The sequence below is a fragment of the Boleophthalmus pectinirostris genome, unplaced genomic scaffold (genome assembly GCF_026225935.1).
Source record: "Boleophthalmus pectinirostris isolate CB_2022bp ecotype Guang Dong unplaced genomic scaffold, ASM2622593v1 HiC_scaffold_13, whole genome shotgun sequence".
NCBI classification, from domain to species: domain Eukaryota; kingdom Metazoa; phylum Chordata; class Actinopteri; order Gobiiformes; family Gobiidae; genus Boleophthalmus; species Boleophthalmus pectinirostris.
In genome coordinates this window covers 22,511,017-22,525,863 of record NW_026571036.1, presented here as the reverse complement: position 1 = coordinate 22,525,863, position 14,847 = coordinate 22,511,017, and the positions used below count along the sequence as shown (strand labels likewise).

At 37.2% G+C, this 14,847-nt stretch overlaps 2 protein-coding genes across 7 annotated transcripts in view; one reads left to right on the top strand and one right to left on the bottom strand.

Moving 5' to 3' along the window:
* LOC110158640 (kinesin-like protein KIF13B) overlaps nucleotides 1-2,661 on the top strand; it is a 46,041-nt gene extending 43,380 nt beyond the window's left edge. For all 4 annotated transcript variants that reach the window (XM_055149116.1, XM_020923190.2, XM_055149115.1 and 1 more), the window contains one exon: nucleotides 534-2,661. In XM_055149116.1, coding sequence (XP_055005091.1) covers nucleotides 534-805 — 272 coding nt within the window. In that variant the 3' untranslated portion in view covers nucleotides 806-2,661. The remainder of the gene's footprint in view (nucleotides 1-533) is intronic.
* A 547-nt stretch (nucleotides 2,662-3,208) lies between these two features.
* Nucleotides 3,209-14,847, bottom strand: part of hmbox1b (homeobox containing 1 b) — a 28,636-nt gene continuing 16,997 nt past the window's right edge. For 2 of the 3 annotated variants that reach the window (XM_055149517.1, XM_055149519.1), the window contains exons 5-10: nucleotides 10,454-10,607; nucleotides 9,817-9,899; nucleotides 9,238-9,333; nucleotides 8,196-8,290; nucleotides 7,736-7,819; nucleotides 3,209-6,949 (exon numbers count right to left, since the gene is read on the bottom strand). In XM_055149517.1, coding sequence (XP_055005492.1) covers nucleotides 6,806-6,949; nucleotides 7,736-7,819; nucleotides 8,196-8,290; nucleotides 9,238-9,333; nucleotides 9,817-9,899; nucleotides 10,454-10,607 — 656 coding nt within the window. In that variant the 3' untranslated portion in view covers nucleotides 3,209-6,805. The remainder of the gene's footprint in view (nucleotides 6,950-7,735; nucleotides 7,820-8,195; nucleotides 8,291-9,237; nucleotides 9,334-9,816; nucleotides 9,900-10,453; nucleotides 10,608-14,847) is intronic. The other variant, XM_055149518.1, reaches the window with a different exon arrangement.

Genomic DNA, 14,847 nt, shown 5'->3' with positions numbered 1-14,847 from the left:
GCAGATTTAAACCACAAAAATGATTCGAAATGTTCAGTATTGTTAAAAAAACACAAGAGCTGCAATAAATAAACAGCAGAATGAAACACTTTATTACTTAGTTTCATCTGTAATGAGTCATAGAAATAATGTATTCAACCTTTTACATCTTAAATCTTATCCTGTGGCCAGAAAATAACCAAAACTTACCAATAGTGTAAAGAAAATGTACAGATGATAAATATTCACCCCTATATTGGCATCCTTACTGCTTAAATCTTCAATCTACACCTTTTTGGTCTTTCTTCTTGTTAAATATTACTGCTTCTGGATTAATATCAGAATAAACCTGTGATCGAAATAAACTAATCAATCAATCAAAATCAATAATAAAGGAGGATGGAAATTGTTGAAAATGGGAAAGCGCAATTTTCAAAGCTATGATAAATATGTAGGGCAATATATCAGCATTGTTTTTTTGCTAAAAATAGTCACAAAGTTAGTTAATATTTAAGTTTTGATATTGTATGATGTGATTGCGTTTGTGCCCTCAGGTAAGAACGACGGCTCGGTGGGCGGTAAGCACTACTTCCACTGTAACCCAGGATACGGGGTCCTGGTGCGCCCCGGCCGAGTGACCCGCGCCACAGGGACCAGCAGCAAACGGAAGAGACAACAGAAACGCCGCAGTGCCAATCTGTCTGGGTCCAGCCCCAACCTGGCAGCCCTCACCGCCCTCGCCAAAGGGGAGGGGCCAGGGGGAGCAGGGGGTGTGGCCACAGGGCGAGGAGGGAAAGGAGAGAACCGCAAGTCGTGGAACACATAGATGCTCACTGTATGACTACTGCTGCGTTCAGGTGGTGTCAGGTTAAACGTAAATAAGAGTTTTGGACATGAGAGAGCACAGACCCCAGAATATATTGGATAAAGTAGGATTGTAGAAGCGGCTTCAACTATACAAATTCTGACATCAGTGAGAGAGAGTGATTTATTGGTTAAAAAGTTTCATATTTGGACATATTTGAATTAAGATTGAGATAATAGGGGCATGTATATGGATTTATCATTGAAATATATCATTGATGCTACGTCAGATTTAGGCTTATTTAGCTAAGAATTCAGATGCTGACTACTGGTAATGTTTACTTCAATATTTGATCTCAAACAGCTTTGGCGAAGGAACAGGTGGTCTAAGATAGCTCCGCCATTTGAGAAAACCGTATGAATTTTCTGAAATGCAGCATGATTATTCATCATCTAAAGATGATGAGTGATAAGACTATACTCCACATAAAAGGCTGCACTGTGTAACTATTGTGGTGGAGTCCGCCACCTGCTTGTCTCCATGGAGATGTTGTTGCTTTGCCTGATGTGTTCCACAGTGACATTAAGCATGTCTATTTCCCTGGTAACAGTCAAGTAATGCTACCAGGCCAGGCTGCAGGTCAGATCTGTATAAATGCATGCTTTTTGTTTAACTTGTGAGCAATAAAAGCACCCACAATTGTATTTTTGGTAAGATTTAAGGTTAATGTCATACTATGGCACATTCAAAGAAAAGCAGTATCATCTCCATGGGGTCAAGCAAGTGGCAAACCCTCCACTGCAAAAGTTACACAGTGCGGCTTTAATGTTTTTTATAATGATGTGAACATTTTTATCCTACTGCCACTGAACATGTTATGACCTGAATACATTTTAAAGTACAGACTGCTGAACAGATGGTAATATTATGGGTTTGTATTTAGATTCCAGTACTACACTTCATATGATTTTTATTACGTTGGTCAAAGAGCAATTGTGTGAATGTATTTTATATTGATGTCTCTGTGCCTTTTAAGTATCAAATTACTACAGTATGCGAAACATTATTGTGTTAAAGGTACATTAACTATTCTGGTGGATGCTACTGTTATTGCATTGACTGGAATGTTTCATAGTATGGCATTAAACGTGTCTATATCTAGAGACATGCAGATGACGCCGCCGGTCCAAGTCACGACTCAGGTCTGTGGAGGGGCAATCCTGCACAAGAATCTCAGTAATGATGATGACTTTACATGGTTTTGAATGTATTGGAATAAATGCAAGATACTTTGAATTATTCAAATCTCCATGGAAACAAACAGGTAGTCAAACCCTCACCGGAGAGGTTACAGTGTACCTTTAATGAACAAATGTTAAAGGGCTTAAATGTAGTGTTTGAATGTGCCAATCTACTTTTTACACAGCTCCTGCACTTTCAGTCTGATCTCCCTGTGATAAAAATACAGTTTTTTTATAGTCTGTTTGGGGAAAGTTATTGTGTGTGTGGGGAGGGTCGTGGCCATGTTAAAATAAGGTTAATGAGGGAGATTATGCATTTAATATTATGTCTGTATGGAAAAAGATTTTATACTTTGGTCTTTTTGAATGTAGAGATGTTTATTTATTTGATGAAATGGTTCCTAATAAAACAAATCAACTTACACACTGATTTGGGTGCACTGCTTAAAGAGGTTTCTGCATTTGACCCATTCAAAGGCAATGGGCATTTCTGTCACACCATACTTATTGCTTAGTAGTAATATATAATTGGTTCTATCAATAGTGAAACTAAATTCAAATGTGCAGCAACTACTCGGTAAAAAGACGTCACTGCAAGTACTTGTTGTTCACCCTTATTCAAGGCAGTTACTTTGATACCACTCAAACTGATATAATGAAATATAAATCTACTCGTGCGCTACAAGCAGTGATAGGAAGAAAAAATTACAGAATACTGAATACCCAAGATAAAATGTATTTTGTTACATATGTACACATGTACTGCATTCTTTATATTTTTTACACATAGTTGCATTATATTAGAGTGTAAAAATTGTGTTATATACCGCAATTAACAGCTTTATTTTTGTTGTACTGTTTGTTATGCATTAATTTATGTATCTACTTAGAGATGGAAATCACGCATGCACGCACTGCGAAAGCTTTTTATTCTCACTTATTCCGTGCAGTTCAAAACCAAAATGACATGATAACGTACCATCACGTATTCCTTTCATATACAGTCTATGATTCATTTTAATTTAGGAAGGTAACTATTTTGATATGAAATAGTAATTGTACCGCACAACGCATTTTCAGTACATGTATTCAGTTCTTCCCAACATTGTACGTGGGCTCCAATTTAATGTAGTGTACATTTTGTCACATATTTTTTCCACAAATCAAGACCAGGCATCTCACGTGTCATTGATATAGCTTTATTCTCTTGTACATTTTATATATCATACTAAAATAAACACAAGTTAAAAATGAACAAAGAAACTGTACAAAAAATGTTTATATACTACATCTTAATTACAGAACAGTCTACTGTCCAAAAAAGGCACTAAATTCTGAAATGGGCAATTACAGTAATAAGAGAACTTAAAGAGTTACGAGTTAGCGTCCAGTCTTCTGCGTGAGTTTGGGATGTGGGAGGGGCACGTGGACGGGGCGCGTGGACATGTTTTTGACCCTGACACACCATGAGAAGACGCCCCCTACTGAGCACACACAAGCATTACCACACCCGTGAGGCTCAGTTCAAACCACATCAAATACTGCTGGATTCTACCGTAGACGTGCTAATAATCAGACGAAGGCAATTTAAAGTGTCTTTTGTTTCGTAATCTCTAAATGCACTCTCTCACAGCTGATTATATGATTTATCCCTTACTATATTAGGCTACTCATTACAATGTCACACCGAACTCCAGAAAGGGGCAGGTATTGGATGTTTTTCCCGAAAAATCTGACCATATAAAATATACCTTCATCTTAAAGCTTAGACTTAATAATCTACTTTGGTACAATTATTGATCAAATATTCAAATTCTTATACAAACTTACTTTAACCAGAAAATTCAAGTTTGTTTTTTAACTTTTCAATAGGAGGAGTGACGTTTAAGTCACCATCTTTTTGATTCTCTTTAGGGATAGTAATAGATGACTCAAGCACTTCAAGTTAAAGATATGTTTCATAAATTTGAAAATTTTTTGTAATCAGCTTTTACAATCATAGTCAGGTTTGGTGTCTTTTTTTTTTCTACAGATGAGACAAAGGTTGCTATGGGTTACAGGTAGAACAATGTCCTTTCATTGGCCAATCAGATATGAGCTTTTAAAGAGTTTGGTGTGGCATGTTCATTACATTAAAAGCTTACAGGGTTCATTCAAGCTTTAGTTTTTTATAAGGTGCGTCATCATTCATTTTGACAAATTGCTTACCAATACTAGACAGGGGACTACTGTTCAGTCAAGTATGTTTAGAAATAAAAAAATAATTGAAAAAATATAAAATAAAAAGAAAACCTGTGATTAATTTAACATTAAAGCATGACTAATTTCAAAACATGTCATTCTTTTTGTACATCACAATAAAAATGAGTATAAATACACATATTGTATCATTTCACCCTTTCCTTTCAAACACAGGTCCCCCTTGTGAGCTGAAGCTTGTTCAAAGCTAACCCGTTTGGTGAAGTCGGGGAGTTGAGGAATACTTGGATACTTGTACATACTTAATAGCATACTATACTGCGGATCCTGAAAAGTTACATTTATATGTCAAAGATGAGGCAACAGAGACTGTAGCTTGGCACTATATTTTGACAGCTCTGTTAGCTTACCACTTGTGTAACTAAAAAGTGGGAAATGCTAACTTAGCTTATCGTCTGACAGCAGGGCAAACAGCTTTGAGCTGGTGCCACCTGTCAGACTGGGCGCTCCCCTGCCGACGTCCTGTGTGCAGCTCATCTTTAGCATAAGGACCTGGAGTCTTTGAGACACATTTAAACACACAATGGACCTTAGGCCTGACCCAAGGCTCAGTCTGGGACTGAAAGTGCTCACACTTTACAAGTGAAACAGTAACAGCCTCTTCGTTAACACACGCATCACTGGGCAGGCTCTGGGACCACCCTCCGTCTGTAGGGACCCTCTGTACAGACTCTGAGTTTGATTAGGACCCTCAGACTGGCCCCTTTGAGGCAGAGCTCTGTCCCAGTAACGGTCTAAAACAGAAGCGCTCTGAGGCTAGTATAAAGAGGCAGAGTCACACACAGTATTAAAGAGCAGGTTCAGTATTATTCATATAAGTGCTGCTAAATGTCTAAGTGTGCGACACAGGCCTGCTGTAGACACACCAAAGGAGCTGGGCTCTTAAGACTCTGTCGCTACGGTCTTTCCTTTGGCATGAACAGCATGAAGCAAAGCACAAACCCCATCCTTATACAACTTAAATTAGCTTGATTATCACATTGACCCTAAAAGTGATTTTCAAAGTACTTTACAATAGTATAACTGGGAAGCTAAATGCCAAGGCAAAATGATTGTACGTCCAATCCCCATCTGGACTCAGCTTCAGTGAAACCTGCTGCTGGCTGCCATCCACAGTCATGTTTTCTCTTTTACAGTAATGTCTTTGCATGTCTTCTGATGCCTTTTCATAGTGGTTCTGTGAGGTCATTATTATTGTAGTTTAGATTCGCAGTCAGCCGCAATTTGACCTTTCACCCCAAGCAGCTCTTCCAGTGTGGAATGATGAGGAGGGCAGGTCCGTGAGGAGGTGACAGAGCAGGTAGAGTAGGTAGGTCGTTGTACGCGAGTGAGACTGAGAACCGTATTTATTGGTAATATTTACAGTACAGCTATATCTGAGGTCTACTGAGGTGTTCTGAGGACTGGCTCAGACTGAGGGAGATAAGAGAGGTATCCGGTGAGCAGGAGAGGACAAAACATGCTTCGCTCCTTGGCTTTTTAAGACTACGTCCACATTAATGCGCTTTCATTCATAAAACTACTGCAGTCTTGGTTAAGTAGTAAGTAAAAAAAAGAAAAAAAACATGACTAAACTGTAATACTGGAGCAACACAATATATACTGTTCAAGGACGTTTATTTTACACATTTTGGCTTTTGATTGTCTTCTAGATATGATTTTAAAGTGGCGAAATCCTCAATCGAGTAAGCACATTAAAGATATGTCAAAAGAGGGTGCTAGGCAGGGTTCATTGCTTCACCTTTATCATGTAACAACTACAGGCGCTTAGACCATTTTGTAGGTTCACATATTATTGCATTGAGAATAAATGGTACAGTATACACTATAAATATTATCAACGAGAAATAGTTTTATGATTTGTATATTTTGGGTGGCTGGCCAAGATATAAATAATTTTGTACGTGCTAGGCTGTACAATGTTAATTTACTACCAAGAAGATGTGAGAAAACTGAAGAAGCAGGCAGTAAAACTTAAAACAGGAATCCAAAAAAAAACAGTTTATGAATAAAAATCCTGAAAAATATAACCTGATAAACCAGATGGTCTGATCCACAGAACCACCTTGAGAAAATAGTTATTTACTGTATAGTAACAGTATCTGCCGGTCCTGAAACTTGTCCAGATGGACCAAGTGATCAAAATAAAACATTATGAGATATGTTAATTCAAAGTTTGCTTGTCTGGATAGCATTAATACAGCCTCTTTATGTTCTATACTTTTTTAATAGCTATAAATAAATGTGAAAACGCATTAATGTGGTTGTGGCCTTTTATCCCGAGGTTCAGTTGGGTAGTTCCTTGAGACTCAAAGCATGTGTGCAGAGAGAGAGGTATTGAGTGATGAGGAGTAGAGTTGATATGGACAGACCCGTTTCGCTGTCCCGTGTGGTGATTTTCATGACTGCAGATATGACTGTTTACATAGAGGCAGACCTATATGTGTTTACTAAGAGGAGAGAGAGATGTCTTTGAGCCCCTGCTGTTTGGACCCATGAGCCCGTAGTCCCCCTGAGGTGCTCATTCGTCCTCCAGAGCTTCGGTCTTGATGTCACTGGGCACGCCTCCGGTCCGGGACAGGGCCAGGATGGTGTGGTTCACGGCCGCCATCTCCACGGCCAGAGAGATAGGGTCCTGGTGCTCCGTGTGCGCTGTGTTCTCCTCCTGGAACAAGTTAAATAACAACAAAATCACAAAGGGAAAATACAACAGAAAGGGTAAGAAACTAGAGCATTTTTAGGAAATGATTAAAAGAATACAAGAGTCCAGCTTCCTGTTATTGGTACTTCGCAGCATTGTCACGCTGAAGGTGTATTTTTATGTATCTATAGTGGAATGTTATCATTGTGACACAATGCACACATTAGCAATATCTACCAAAAGAGTTTTTAGATTGTCTGATAACTCAACAAAAAATACAAAATGAATTTAAAAGACACATTTTTTCAGGCTTGTGATCAATACAAGCCTTAAACAGAGCCATGCACGAGAGTGTGTCTCTAAAAGTTTGGCTCAAAAATATATCTTTTTCAGCTGTCAGTAGTTGGATGTGCGCTGAGCACTTTGTTGCACACGGTAAAAGGAAATGCAAATGTCAAAAGTAAAAGCCTGACATTTATACATTTTATCTCTGAATATTTTCAGTAAACAGGTCAGACAGACACTTCAAATTTTACATTGTTGAATATAAATCTATATTTTTTATTTTTATTTATTTAACAGTGATGTATTTGTCTTTGTAACAAATTAATGTATGAAGTATCTATGTAATTTTGCTTGCGGATCACTTAAGTTTATCTAAGATGGCCTAAAATAGATGCTGAAATACAGTTCATAAAAAGTGCTTCACACACTATATTTAAACAACAGGGGAAGGGAGTCTAATAACTTAAAGAGACCCTAATGTCTTGGTATCATTGTACAGAGGTGTAGGATGGGTAAAGCGTGCACCTGTGTTGGTGAGGTGGGCTCCAGTCGGTAAATGCCAAACGGTCGGCTCAGAGGTCTCTTGTCAAAGTATGGCAGGTCACAGGCCTAAACACATACAATTAACAGTCTTAATATATTCCAAATAATAGTTTAAAATATTATGAAAATAATTATTTAAGAGTTATTTCCAGACACTTAAAGGGTCCATATTACACAATTTTCTGATCTCTGATGTTGTTTCCTCATCACAAACATGCACACGAACCCTGCATATTTAGGATGAGTTTACCACCTTGTGATGTCATATGGTAATACAGGAATTGCTCCACTTTGTTCTTAAACTCTATACATCTTCACTAGAATAATTAACATTTTAACCTTTAAAGATAAATCCTAAACTTAAATCTAAGCTAATATTTGTGAAATAAAATTGTGCACCACAAACATAGGCAGTTCACATGTAGAAAGAGCAAGTACTGACATGTTCGGAGAAATCATTTCCATCAATATCATCGCTGTTGGAGTGGCCTCCTGGACTCTGGACATCAATCCCGTGGCTCTCCAGGATTGTGGCTTCTTGGAGGAACAGAATGGATTATTGTGAGTGAGTGCAAATGCATATTCAAAGGTTTTTTGTCAATGTGATTCACAGGTTTTTTTTGTTTTTTTTTTATCTTTACTGTATTATTAGCTTATTGCTCTTTTGACTGTTTGACTAATTAAATACTTAAATACTTAGTTTGTATCTATGAAGAGTCATAGATACAAACTAAGGAACCCCCCCCCCCAAAAAATTAAAATTAAATAAAATAAAAAATTCTGTTCGTTCTAACATATGTTCTGTGAAAAGCCGTTATAGTAATTATCGTGACAGGTCTAATAATATAAAATAACACAAACCAGATCATATGTTTGCTATTCATCAGAAATGTGCAAATTTAAAATGCGTCTGTAAATATATGGGTTGAGGTTCAAGTATTATGAGCTATGAACAAGTGCAAAATGATCACTTTAAGTAGAAGATGAGACCACACATCACATTTTAGCAGATTCTGGACAGTTTTCTTATTATTCATGGCTTAGAGGAATTCAGCAGTTTATATTTAAGTATTATATCTTTTGATACGGGGGAATGGGGGACAGGTCCTCACAAAATCCTTAAAAGCAGAAAAGAATATTTGCCTGAAACCTAGAAATATCCGTGATATTCAAATTTAGCAAAACAGATAAAATGGTGTTCCATTTGTAAGAATAAAGGACTTTTATTTTTGTAATCAGTGTGTCTCGAACATTTTATTCAAGCCACTTGTGACATAAATTGTGCTAGGACAGTAAGAGACTCATCTTGTATTTCAGTGTTATTTGCTTGTCCTGGAGAAGCACCTGTTTTTACACTTAAAGGAGTCATTGAAGCACTTGCCCTACTTGTCTTAGTTAAATCTATTTTAGAATTGTCCTGTAGACAAGATTCAGCTGGTCCGTGCAAAGGACTTTGACTGAGTAAAGGACAGAAGTAGCATTACCAATGTTGGCGCGTCTCTTGATCTCTTTGCGGCGGTTGGCAAACCAGTTGTAAACCTTTAGGGAGGTGACCCTTTCCAGATCAGACAGCTTCTTCCCTGAAACAAACAAATTAACAAATGAATTTAAATCACTTTTTTCCTTTTTTCACAAAATAAAGGTACACTAAATAAAAAAATTTAAAAAAGCACTCATGAACTCATTGAATAATTATAATACCTGAAATGCATACAGTGGAATAACTTCAGAGCATTTTAAATGAACTAGTTCTGCTTTTGGTGTTTTCATGTACAATGCCTTTAATCACCACTTAATGAGTTTCTCAAAGTGATTTACATCCACAATATATGTTATGTTTACAAAACAGGATGATCTCACATCTACATAATAATTACTAAGGTAGCAAAAGTTTATTACACAGAAAAGCTTAGACATATATTTTTATTTTCACCCCATTATCATAAATTAATTCATAAACTCATTCCCTTTGACATTTCTGCAATCTTAAATTCAGATAATATGGTGACATGATCCTCTTAAAACAACTTCACTTCACTTTACTGGAGTCCATGTCGCCGTACCTGGTTTCTGGATGACAGCGTTGCAGGCGTTGGCGATCTCCTCCCTCTTGGCCTCGTCTGGATACTGGTTGTCATTGAAGTAGCTATAAATATCAACAGAGCAACACTGTTTTAATTAAATACCACAGTGTCCTCAACAGGGCGGTCAGTTTATGGATGTACTGTTCTTTTCTAGGACAGTGGGTCTCAAACACGTCAAATACCATCTTAGGACAAATATGGCTTTCCAAGTACAATATTTAATCAAGTGAAATTAGCCTTGATTATAACCATTTATATAAACTCATAAACCAGGACCAAAACTAAGATCTAAAATCAAGACTGAATCAGAACATAACCAAAACACTATTACCACAACTCAACCAGGACTAAACCAAGACTAAACCTGGACTTGACCAGAACTAAATCATGACTAAATCAGAACATGACTAGAATAATTCATGACTCCAGCAGTAGAAGCAGATGTGCCCGCCCTCATATGCCTGCCCTCATATGCCCTCATATGCCCTCATATGCCCGCCCTCATATGCCCGCCCTCATATGCCCGCCCTCATATGCCCGCCCTCATATGCCCACCCTCATATGCCCACCCTCATATGCCCACCCTCATGACACTTTGAGAAGCCCTCCCCCTCACCTCTCCATGACAGCCAGACACTCCTTCCTCCAGGTGAAGCGACTGCCACGGCGCAGGCGGAAGGCGCCCGGGCCCGTGGCAAGAGGGGGAGGAGTCTGTCTCCACTCCATATCCTCCAGGGACAGAGGAGCAGGACGCATGTTCAGAGTGGCGCCTGTAGGGGGCAGAGAGTAGCATTTAGAACATAAGCAGGTTTGAAATGTTTGCGTAACTTTTCAAGTGGAGGTCCGCCACCTGCTTGTCTAGAACGTTCCACAGTAGATATTATCTATTTCCAGGGAGACAACTAGGCTACATTACAGGTCAAATCTGTGGAGAGGCAACTCTATTCAGAGAGAATTATTGTATTTTTGAGCAATACAAACACCTGTAATGAATGTGTTTAATGCCATAGCATGGAACATTATAGGCAAAGCAATAACATCTTCATGGAACAAACAGGTGATGAAAACTCCACCAGAAAAATTGCACAGTGCACCTTTAAGGATCATGTGCACTATTGTTCAGTGCATTTTCTGTATATTAAATGTTTGTATCTTTTATTTCACCCATGGGACTGCAGATGGAGCTCTGAGTAGGGCTGCAACTAATGATAAATCTAGTGATCATTTTCTTTGATCTATTAGTTAATGATCAAGAAAGGCCTGTGAAGAGGAGACTTTTGCCTAATTTGATCCAGATAAAATCAAAGAGATGCCGCTTGAGGACATCTTGACTGAGTACACTTTCAGACAAAATGGGTTTTCAAAAACACAACTGCTTTTCTTGATACTGATGTAATTACAGCTTTGTCTACCGTCTCGATCTTAAATAAATGAAATGACAAAAACATGAAAACTGCCCAACTGTAATAAACATCACCAACCACATATAAGAAGACATATGCAAAGTGGGTGAATTGTCTAGCCCAAGGACATAAGGAAGGTCAGAGGAGCTGAAACATATCATTAAAGTTGCATTGTGTGGAGGGCCCCGCAAATGCTTTTCTCCATGATGTGGTTATTGCTTTGTCTGGAATGTTTCACAGTATAGCATTAAACCTTTCTATCTTCATGAAGACCAAACTAGAATGCCTGGATGCCTGTTTTTCTAGGTATTTTTGAGTAATAAAATCACCTGGCAGCAGCACAAATTCATAGAAACAAGCAGTGCAGTAGTTTTCTTACAAAGTTTTCAGCAAACTGCCCAAACCACCTTGTCCATAAGTAGCGCTATAATAATGACAATATTGATTTACAAAACAATGCAGTCCCAGTTATGTGCGGGTATCATAAAAGTGAAATAGTGTTAAAAGAACAGAGTGGGGCCCTAAATACAGAAAGATGCAGAGAAGTTGCTGACACGGACAACAGCTGCAGATGGGTGCTTTATTGAAAAGTCTTTGGATGTGTGATTTTTCCGTTCTCTACACAAAGATGAAATTAACAAATGTACTGACTGTGCAGAAGCTTGTCCCTGCAGGAGGAATTTATGCGAGAAACGCGTGTCACTTCTTGCAGATCTCACAATATATCCTGATTATAAACTTAGTGCTGACAAGGGCTCTGCGGAGGCGCTTAAATCATGAGCACAGCTAAAGAAAGCGCACAGAGGAGCTACACCTGTGTTTGCACCCCTGTTTATGTGGTCTACTCACAGTAATACAGTTTAAAGCACAATATACTAAAATGTACTCATAAATTATTTAGTACTGCCACCAACCATTTTATGCCACTAATGTAATGCTTATGTACTGCATGGCCAGGGAAGTGTGCTATAAACTTTTATCAACCTCATCTTGAATACAACGTGTGAACTAAAAAAGGTGACAATGCAATAACCTTTCCATGGAGACAAGCAGGTGGTGAACCTGCAACTAGAAATGTTACGCAGTGCACCTTTAACACCATCGTCCCTGCAAAATTTTTATTTTACATATCGACTATCATGACAATGTGAGCTACTGAATTTATTTTCATATTTTTACAATAACAATAAAGTATCTAACTGAACAAAACAATGGAAATTAACTTTTTTACATTTAACATTTGGCAGATTTTAAATTAAAAAAAACGTGCAAACAGAGTCACAAAAAGCAATGTCCAGAAAATCATTGTCAGGTAAAGATTGCAGTTAATGTTACAATGTGTAATCAAACTGATATCGCAATTTTAAATTGCTGAAAGAATACAGTTATTTAGATAACATACTAATGCCATTGAGTGCAAAATATCCAGTATTATCGTGTGTAAAATTAGTTTACCCTCTAACTAATTGCCCTGGTGGGATTAATCAGTCTGAATTTGAATCCAAGACCTCACATTAAAACATGTTCTGAAATGTACCCTGTGTTATTTCTGAATGAACCCAGATTTGTTTAAAATCTACACTGCAACTGAATCGTGATTTGAGAACATATAAAAAATAAATAAATAAAATATATCTATTTTAAAATTTTGTCTTGATTATGAATTATGAACAAATAAAAATTTCTTTCAAAATAAATTTTCTGAAGAGTAACTATACTGATATATTCAATATACTTTATTGATTACCATTTGCACGAAGAGTTATTGTTAATTCCTGTTGTATATAGAAAGTGTCGTTTTGCTTTGTAATATCAAAATCAGAATCAAGTCTTTTCCATATTATTGAAATAGTTTGATATTTCTCTGACATGACAGCACTAGTGGGAGAATAGTAGTAGTTCAGAAATAGCAGAGACTGGTGGTAGTGCTGACAGTGCTGGCTCTGCTCCATAAGGAACACAGCACAGAGGACGCGTCTCTGTCTGTCTCTCTCCAGGCAGCGGGTGAGCCACTGTGTGTTTGCGTGTATCGCCGCATTCATATATCCACAATGAAAATAAGGCCTTCTATCATTAAAAATCTTTTTACTTTCTACCCTGACATAAATAATCTTGATCCTTATAAATCTTACCTACAGAAGTGCTTTGTTTCATAGATCCCCGTTTTGGTAATTCTATATTTTTAAATAAACGAATATAGTAAATAGAAATGAAGTTTGCTCAAAATCCAGGAGTGAACCAATACAAATACCTTAATCCCTTAATGCATTAATAGAATTGTTTCTATAGATAATACACATACAGTAATTTTTATTGAATTAGAAAAAGAAGAAGAAATTCTGCTGATCTTTTCATCTAATTCATACACAGTTCACATTTTAACATATTTTCTTGTGGTTTCTTTTAAAATGTTGCTGATAAACCTTATGTTCACAAAATCTTATAATTATTCCACTGGGGCATTGCAATAATTTCTCAGGCATGACATTTAAAATATTTTCAGTAATTTGTCTAAATACATGCACACATATTTACTTTGCATGTTTTTAATCACAGACTAAACAAAAAGCAACAACAGAAAATAATTTACTAGGGACTGTGCATTCTCCATTTTGAAATGTATGCCTTACTGTAGAATTAAGGCTGCTCGTTTTAATGGCGCCTGAGTCTCATAGTAATTTTACATCTGTTGTCATGGCAACAATAAAGGGCAATGTATTTTTAAGGGCAGAAAATGTTTCTTCACAAAAAGGTTTAGATTATGAATACCAATTGGGCACAGCAATTCTTCTCTCAAGTCACGCAGCATTTCAGACACCTTCTACACAAATATAGGGTGCATTTTACAAACTGTACTTCTAGCGCTATAGAATGGGAACAATCTAAGTCTATTTAGAAAAAGACTGAGCATAATGTAAACGTTTCAATGTATTTCATTGTCATTAAAAATAAAAGTATGAAAGCAAATGGATGAATTTAAAATGCAAAAGCACAAACTATTTGAGGTATAGTGCTTTTAGCAAGCAAATACAGAAAACCAAACTCATTCCAGTCCAAACTCATTCTAAAATATAGACAGATCTCTTTGCAGACACCTCTCACTGCATAACAATCACGTAATTGCTCAGAAACTATGTAGTTTTTGTCTTTCCAAATCAGGACAGAGTCCTAGCTGAGTAATAAAATTGATAAATAAAGAACAAGATCTATATGAGGGCTATTTCTGCATTTCCCCAAGGTGGAAAATCTCTAAATCAAACTATTCTGAGCCGTGCAGCTGCAGTTTTCTTCTACAATCAACAATATATTTGAAAGTGCAAATCTACAGCCACAAGAGGGCAGCACCAATAGAACAAGAGCTACTTCCATGCAAGGTGACAGCAGTAAAATTTTGTAGACATGGGGTAAGTATAAGTATGGAGCCTTGATTTATTGAGATTTAGGAAAGAGCGGGCATGTCTGCAGCTGTCTAAATGTTACTTCTGCTGGTACTATGTTTATGTTGTCATTTGAATATTTTTGTGATTGTATTTTAGTTTTGTCTTTATTTATGTTTACTTAGTGCCTTAACAATAGATTTACCCCACATCCATAGTCTGTTAAATAG